The sequence below is a fragment of the Candoia aspera genome, chromosome 4 (genome assembly GCF_035149785.1).
Source record: "Candoia aspera isolate rCanAsp1 chromosome 4, rCanAsp1.hap2, whole genome shotgun sequence".
In the NCBI taxonomy this organism is placed as follows: Eukaryota; Metazoa; Chordata; class Lepidosauria; order Squamata; family Boidae; genus Candoia; species Candoia aspera.
The window spans coordinates 1-8,787 of record NC_086156.1 but is presented as its reverse complement, the minus strand read 5'-3'; the positions used below and the strand labels follow the sequence as shown (position 1 = coordinate 8,787).

Below are 8,787 nucleotides of genomic sequence, written 5' to 3'. Positions count from 1 at the left end.
GGGATCAACTCAGCATTGCCTCATAAGCATAAGGGGGTCACTCTAGCAAATCGCATCTCTATTGTGCTTGTGGGATGTCATGTGGGTCACTTGACTTTCTCTTCCTCCTTCTTCTTGGGCTTGGGGATTAACAGTCTCCATTCCCTCATGGGCAGACATGCAAGCAGGAAAAGCTGCAGCATGCAGCTCCTTCCCCAACCATCCTCTGTTTACAAAGAACCAGTGATGATTAAATGCCTTCTACGATGAATCTACTTGTATCCAGAGCTACTGAATAAAAGTAAGCTATCTCTATTTTGCTTCATCTAACTACAGTGTGAAGACTGAATTTATTTTTGAATGTAATTAAGCTTAATGTGCAAGTTCTCTTTTGGTTCATGCTTCTACTCTGCAAGATTGCTGTTAGCTGCTTGGAGTTCTTTTATTAACCTTTAAAACTCCATCAGGGGGGAGGGATGTGCCCACATCAGATTTAGATGGCGAACAGAGCTTGTGAATAGCTTCCCCTTGACCAATCATCCCCAGGTTCATCACTGAGGTACCCTTGATTGTCTGGGGTCTGGGGTCAGAAGACAAAAAAATCTACTTTCATGTCAGAACAACTGATGATAATTCTAGGCTGCCTGTGTAGCAAGTTGGGAATGAGAAGATGACATGATGAAAACATGTCCCTTATGAGATATGAACCTTGTATAGAACCCTAACCCTAATCCTGGAAGGAACCACTGTCCCCAGTGCAGAACACTCTCTTCAGTGTCATTTTGCCCATCCCAGTAATATTCACAGTAGCATCCTTCCCTGAGCGCAGAGCGTGAGATCTGGCTCCACCACCGCCTCTTAGTGCTAACAGAGTCCTTAATACACACAGTTATCTGAGCCAATAGCAGTTACTGGTGCTTGACATAGTTTTCCAATGTCTGAAATTGTTTGACCCATTCAACAGGTGAAAGCAAAGATACTCCAGATAAGAATTCTGACTTACAACAATAAAATAAAATGTATTCCTACTACTAAGTTAAAAAATTATCCTCTCAATTTCATTCCCATTTCATAATTTTGTACTAAGAGGGAAGGTAATCATTGTCCTTGTCCTTTCTGGAAGCTGTTAGAGCATTTCTTCCTCTCTTGCAATTAAGAGGGTTTGAACTGTTTGAAGCTGAGAGCTGATCCTGTTTCAGCTCAGCATTGGAAGCAGTGGGATTTTGAAGACATACAAAGGTTCATCTCTTGGAGGGTCTGTGAGGTCTTTGATCAGATTCTAATATGAAAAGTGCTGTCAAACAAACAAACAACAACAACAACTTATTTGGGACCTTTTGTGAGTGGAACAGTCAACAATCAGGACTGGTATCACAACTAGGACAAAACATGAGGTCAAAGCTAGATATTTGAGGCTTGAGTCCAGCAGCATTTGCCAAACATGGCAACTTTCAGACCTGTGGGCTTCAGCTCTCAGAATTCCCAGCAATAGCCAACACAGCTTTAGTCTCATGACTATTCAGAGGGACTGCCCCCAAACGTAGCTAAGGAAAAGTGCCATTGTCCTGGTTGACAGAAATTCTGCATAGAAGACAAGAACATTCTGTGGGGATGGTGCATAATATTTTTTGTCCATGAGAAGAGCCTTGGCTCAGCTGGCACTAGCCCAAAGCTATACAATAGTTATTTCAGTGGTCCACAGAGACTGTTACTCATGATCCTTACACTTAATTGTCCTCTGGGAGATAGTTCTGCAAAGCCAAGCCCTGTGTGTTCCCACCCTGCTTGATTTCCCTAGCCCTAACTGGCTTGAAGGGAGGGTTCTACCACCATTTGTCCAATCGCGGGGCGGGGGGCGGGGGAGAGAGAGAGAGAAAGGTAGAAACTAGTACAGGATGGTTTGCTTTACCTGAGGAAGTCGGGCGCTCTCACTATCATGTGCTGGAAATCTTCCAGCGACAACTTGCCGTCGTTGTCCAAGTCGGCTTCATCAATCACTTTGTTACACACCAGGCTCACCTCCTCTGGGGTCAGTTCTTTGCGGGTCAGTTTATTAACAGTCTTCTCCAGATCGGATTTGCAGATATAGTTGTCATCATTAAAGTCTGCTAAGGGAGCACTTACAACTCTTAGAGCTAGCCAGATAAAAACATCCCTTCGCCTGTCCTAAGCTTCTCATTCCATGGGCCCAATAAAACGAATGGTTTCTTTCTGCTGGAGGGTGTATCCAAGATCCAGACTCAGCTGGTCCCAGACATCCTGCTTCTGAAGCAAAGGATCTGATATTCCCACCCTCCATTTTCCATACAAGTGGATCAGCAGGTAAACCTTAGTGGAAAATCTCCAAAAGGATAGCTTGCTCCAGCACAAGGAAGGAAACACCTCCCTTCGATGCTGCTAGTCAAGGCAAATGGCAGTCACAGCTCAGCCTGTCAGCTGTTTGCCAGTGCCTCACTCTGCCTATACTATGCAGCTGGCCCCATGGAAATGAGGAACTTAAGAGGGAGGGGGGAACCAAGAAGGCCTCCCTAGGGTTTCCAGGAATGTCCCCATGAAGACAGCCACAGAATGCATATGAGTTTCCACTCAGACTCCTGAGCATTTTCCAGCCCTGAAAGCTTTCCAGAAGAGGATGTGGTGGTGGTGGTATTTGAATGACTTACCTCTGAACCCTTAATAGCTCATGTCAGATGAACAAGCCTTTTTGCTACCCCTTGAATTCTCGGTCTGCACCTGCTTTTTTCCCCTCTGCTGCCAGTGCTCCATGGACCCTCTTTTAGGATAGCTTGGCAACTGCCTGCCCTTCCCACTCACAGAGCAATTGCCAGCTGCCAAAGAAAGAAAGGGGCCCTGAGAGTTCCAGCTCATTAGCATAGTCCGCCTGGCTGGAGACCGTGTCCTTGGTGGTGGTGGTGATGCTAATAATGAGGGACAGCTCTGCACCATCTCCCTGGGAGAAGCCTGCAGTTCCACCCTGTGGACAGCCCCCTCGCCCCCACCTCCAGCCCCTGCCAGCTCACCGTAGATTTTGAAGGCATAATAGGCCTTGAGGTCACGAGGTGCCATTTCACTCATCACTGAGAACATGTCCAAAAAGTCATCTAAGGTCATGTTGCCTTCCCCGTCCTCTGAGAAGACCTCTGCTATTCGCTGGCGGAAGGGATTGTCCTGCAAGAGGAGGAGGCAGAGCACAGAGAGAGGAGAAGGGCTTCTTCTTTCCAATTTGTTCTGCAGCAGAGCAGCAGCAACAGCAGCAGCAGCCTTGCTTGCTATTTAACCTGGATTATTTCCTGGACCACCCAGGGAAACACTTTTCTCACAGCCACTGAAGAACCCCACATGCTTTCCAGGAAACAAGCAGGCCAGCTTCTGGCTGGAAAAGACTCCAGGAAAAGGTTGCCCCTAGTACTGAAGTGCAGGACACAGAATCATGCCTTTAAGCGACAGGAATGCAGATTTCAACTGAATATGAGAAAAAACTTTATAGGAGCAGTTGGACAGTAGAACCAGTAACCCCATAGTTGGTGGGCTCCCCTGCCCTGGATAAGTTCAACCAGAAGCTGGGCAGCTGTCCATTAGGATTCCTGTTCTGGGCTAGGGATTGGGCCCTCCATAGCTCCTTTCAAAGCCCTTCCCACTCTAGGATTCCAGAACAGCTTGCAGGGGAGTCCTCCATCGTGGAGGGCTGCCCTGGAATTTGCTGCCCAGTTGCACCCAGGACAACTGCCCTGATCCTCTCACTCTGCTGCTCTGTTTGGAAGGTGGTTCAAAGCAAAGAAGGGCATACAAGCAGAAACCTGTGGCCTCCACTTGCAGCAACATCACTTGTTAACCTGAAATGGCAGCAGAGCAAGGAGTTTTGACTGCCTCTTTCTGCCATTTTAGTTCTTCATTAACACTTCTGGCACCAGTAAGTTGTTAGGGTGACAATTTAACTGTAGTGACTGTAGATGAAGATTCAGGTTGTACAAACACAAGTGCACATGCACACACACACACATTTTATAAAATACTTAATATTTACTAAGCTTTGAACATTATATGATTTGCTTCCCTCCTTCAAATTGTACCACCAATTGTCTTATGGTTTGTACCAACATTATGTCAGGATGCCATTCTGCCAGATGCCATCCTGCCATACTTTTAGATAGATTCTGTAGTTATTAGACAGATGGGGTTTCTAGTAATTAGGTGGCCTGCTTGCAGGATAGCTAACAGTGCTGTAGAGATAGGGATGGTATGCAAGACCATTGGAATGCAGGAAGGAGGGGTGAGGGCCAGATAGCAAGGTCAGTCAGCCGGGACATCAAAGGACTGGCAGTTTAGAGCTGTGGAATAGAACTGAGGAGGGAGGGGCTAATTAGGAGGGAGTGAAACTGGAGTGTTTAAACTAGCAATTACATGCGCTTTTGCTCAATCTGCTCTTTACATTGATTCTGCTCACTTGTATTAATTAAAGAACTTTTCCATGTCCTACCATGGCTCATGGCGAGAGTCTCTATAACAACGGAATGGGTCGCCACACATACCGTTATAGTCAAGCCAAGATTTCAGCACTGATTGCAGGAGACAATGCCCCCTTTCAGTCATGTCTGGCTGGAGAAAGGGCCCTACAGTTTGAAGAAAAGCAGGGTGCCCTCGATCCTTCCTTCAGTCGCACCCTGTGTATGGTAATTCTAGCAGCTACAGGGGATCGAAACTAATTTTGTGTTATTGGAAAGGACCCAAGAACAACCTTTCCAAATGCTTGAGGGCAGAATCCCATATCAAGTGAGAGGAAACCCCCCACCTCCAGCTTGCCCGAATTTGTGTCCTTTTTCCTCCTTGCCCATCTCCATTCACAGCTGGAGGAAGGAGGAGGAGGAGCACTAGCCCCAAGCTTTCTCCTCGCTTGCCAGCCTTCTTGATTATCCCAGAGAGAAATCTCTCTGAACCACTCAGAAGCCAGACCCACCCCGCACTGAACTGGCCTCCAGGCCAGCCAGTGTCCCCCTCCTGCAGGCAGTGGTCTGTTGGGGGGTCTGCCATTGAACTGGACCTGCAGTGCAGCCAAAGAGGTGGCTGGCCTTGCAGGAGCTGAATCAAACTGCTGCAGTGTGTTGCTTGCTTAGTCTTCCTGGGACCCTGAAGCAGCCGGGCTGGGTTGAGTTTCACAGCCCAGGAGAGCCCATCTCTTTCACCTGGCCAGCGGGATCCAGAATCAGAAAAAGGGAGCAGGGGGCCCAACCTCTGAATTGCTCTAGCAGAATTTCCTGTGGTTCCAGGTAGCCAGGAGCCCACCTGGCGGACCCAGCCCAACAGCACCAGCAAAGCAGTGATTGACAGGAGCCCCATCTGTCTCTCCCTCCAGCTGTTGGGGGATCTGTGTGACCCTGAACCTTGAGGGCCAGAACTCTGTGCATAGGCGGCAAAGGAGACGGAGAGTATCTCCCCTCCCTTCTCTTTTCAGTTCAGAAACATTATTTTTCCTTATAAACAAAATCTAGGTACAGTAGCTGCATCTTACACCCATTAGTTCCAGTCCTAGTTTCTGTGGCCAGAGAACAGGGTTCCTGACAATCTTCCCCGTAGCTTCTTTTTATCTACCTTGATCCAGCTGCCATGTCTCCCTTAAGTTTTCTTTTCTTCTCAGATTCCTTTAGCTTAATGGAACAATGTGCCAAAGTCTCAGAGAATGTTACTGCTTCTTATTTAATTACTTTGTATGTTAGAGATTTGTGCTATAATTGCTGTAAATTGTCAACCACCTAGTATTTGATTGCCTTTATACTATCAGTCTCCAATATTAATTAAGAAATTGCCTGATTAATTATAATTTCATTTTTGGACTTCCAGAATGCCTAAGCCTGTTTAATAACCTATAAAGATCCCAACAGAACTGGCATTTTGGCAGGCCCCAGTTCGTTAAAAATGAGAAAGGTAAGTCTGTTCACTGACTGATGATCTAGAAGCCACAGCATAAAAAGGAAGGAGAAGAGAAGAGGAAAACAAAACAAAACAAAACAATTCAGGTGCCTTAAAGTTACATCGGATAATGCTCCATCAGTTTTCTTGCTCCACTTGACTATTTTTAAATACGAATTATAGACATTATATGGGATGCCGCATAGAGCACTACATCAGCTGGTAGCACATCTAGATTCCCAGCCCTAGGACATCATGCAACTGAACTTTGGTGCCAAGTGGCTGAATTCTGGCAGCAGTTTTTTTTGTTTTCAAAATTAAGAGCACCTACCATTCCCATTTCCACCCTTAAAACCCCTGAACATAGCCCCAAACATGGGGGTGGAGGGGAAGCAATTTTAGCCTCTTTTTTGGTGTTTTAGGGTGTCTTAAGGGTGGGGGGTGGTTGGCATTGCAGAAGCCCACTCCCTCAAGGAAAACATGGCTGAATATACAAACAATCCATCTCTCCCCAAAGGGCGGGGGGAACCAGCCAGGAAGAATTGCTCTTTGTAGGTTGCAATTTCCTTGATCCTCCTTGTCCAGGGGTTTGGAGAACTGCCCCCTGAAATATTTTCAGTCTTGGCTGACTAAGGGTTAGTGAAGGACTCCCCCTTCTCACAGCAGCACTGTGGCCTTAAGTCCCTTATGAAATCCACTGGGGCTTGTAAACAGCTTTGTGGGTACCGAGCCCACCAGAGAGGCCAAAATCCCATGAAGACAATCTCTTCCTGCAAGGCAGGGCACTGCCCCATTCCACACACACACACACACCAATACGATCCCAAGCATGCTGAAAGTGGTCTGCACCACAGGCGCAAGCAAGCAGCTGTCGCAGCAGCAGAAGACTTTGCTCCTCCAGTACCTTTAACTCTGGCATGCTTCCGATGAGTTCATAGGGAAGTTTCACACTGGGTTTCTTGGTATAGTCCTGTGGCACTAATTGGGGAGCCAAGTCACGGTACTTGTCAAACAACCTACAAGGAAGCAGAGGAAAGGTTTCCTTTTCAACTGGCAGGCCCAGGCCTGGGACTCAGAGTGCCCATCTTCCCGTTTGGGAGCCAAAGTGAGATGGTATCAGCCAAATCTCTCAGTCTGAGTAATAGGTGGGAAAATTGTAACACACCAGGAAAGCATTCACCTTGTAGGAGGCTTATAAAGCACAGCAACAACAGGAGAACCTTTAGCCTTGCTTTCTTGGCAACAGTGCAGTAGTGGGTTGCTCTAGCCACCCTCCTGGAATTCAGTTATCAGGGTTAGAGTTAGGGCTAGCCTAACCTTAAACTTAATCTCACATCTGTATCAAAGTTTGGGGAAATATCTTTACCAGATAAGATATTATAAAAAGCAGGGGTGGGGAGGATGGTTCATGGAAAGTCAAGACGTGAAGTCTCTGCAGTTAAAAATCTTAAAATGGAGGAGATGAAGAAAATGCAGGCAGGTAGAGGAGCAATTTTAAGTTTTCATGTCTAGAAACAGAGAGTTGGACAGGGCCATAGAAACCAGCTCCTTGCTGAGTGCAGAAAACCCAAAGAAAGCATCCCAGAGAATGCCTGCCCACATTTGCTAGAACACATCCAGGGAAGGGGAATCCTCACCTCTATGGTCAGTAGTTCCACTGTTGAATTACTGTTACTCTTACAAGCTTTTCCTAATATTCTGCTTTTTCCTGTAATTTAAGAATATTATTCTGTGTTCTGAGTTCCAGGATGTAGAATTTCTTCTAAAAGACACTCCTTCAAGTATTTAAGAAGTACAATCATATCCCACCACTTCTGTTGTCTCAAAATTAAACATTCCCAGTTCTCTTCAACCTCTTCTTATAGGATGTTTCCCATCTTTTGATCCACCCTGAAACTCTTCTTCGGAACCAATATTTGTCTGAATCCAAATTCCTCTGAATAACAGTTGGACACACTTGAAGTTTTGTCTGATATACGTGTGGACATGTATGCACTTGTACTATAGAACAAAAGCACTATAGAACAAAATGACTTCCTATGAGTTGGAAGATATATCCTATTGATGCAGGCTAAAATTTTATTCCCATATTCACCTTGTGATTATAATTCCAGACCCATAGGTATTAATACCAGATCAGATCCTGTATCCTAGACTGGTGCATTTGACTTGCTTTCCTAAGTGAAGTACTTTGCATTTGTCTAATAGTTTACACTTATTTTTCGGGCATTACTTGACTGTGGATTCTTGAATCTATTGAATTGATAGCCAGTGGAAGTTTCCAGGAAAATAAGGATTCATCAGCAAGACAGAAGAGTTCGTCTCAACAGCTCAGCTGTTACCTAGAACAGGAGTGGAGAAGCTCTGAAGAGCTGGGGCTGCAACTCAGGGTCACAGGAGGCCTGAAATCAAGCACTGAATTGTAGCCAAAGAGTCAATGTGGGAGGGTCGATACAACAGCAGCTTGCCTCCAAACCTGCCACTTTCATTCCCACCAGAAAAACAGTTCTGTTAACACATTTTTGCAGCTGAATTTTGGCTCTGCAACCCCAGGATTCAGAGGGCCACATGCATGTGTATATGGCATGAGGGGGACCTGTCCCCCTTCTTCCTCCCAGAGGAGGAACATAGATGATGGTGAGGAGATACAAGTTAAGACTTCTATCCTCAGAAAGTGGTGGAGGAGGGAGAGAGGCAATGGATTTGTGGATTGCTAAGGATTTCTCAAATGCACTAGAATGTTGGCGCTGTTTTTGAGTAGGTGCATGCATGTGGACATGTTTTGTTAATTATTTACATGTAGGAAATAGTCCATTTCATGCCATGGGAAATGGCTAGGATGGGCAGTCCCTGGGTAGCTTCCCAAAGACTAGAGGATGAACTGGATTCCTGTTTCTGAGGCCA

At 46.0% G+C, this 8,787-nt stretch overlaps 1 protein-coding gene across 1 annotated transcript; it reads right to left on the bottom strand.

The window, feature by feature from the left end:
* Positions 1-703: 703 nt before the first annotated feature.
* Positions 704-6,899, bottom strand: LOC134496112 (calcium and integrin-binding family member 3-like; the record flags this gene model as incomplete). Its single annotated transcript, XM_063301866.1, has 4 exons — positions 704-1,273; positions 1,889-2,084; positions 3,000-3,147; positions 6,788-6,899. Coding segments are annotated over 4 exons (478 nt in total), but the record flags the coding sequence as incomplete, so codon positions are not given.
* Positions 6,900-8,787: the final 1,888 nt, after the last annotated feature.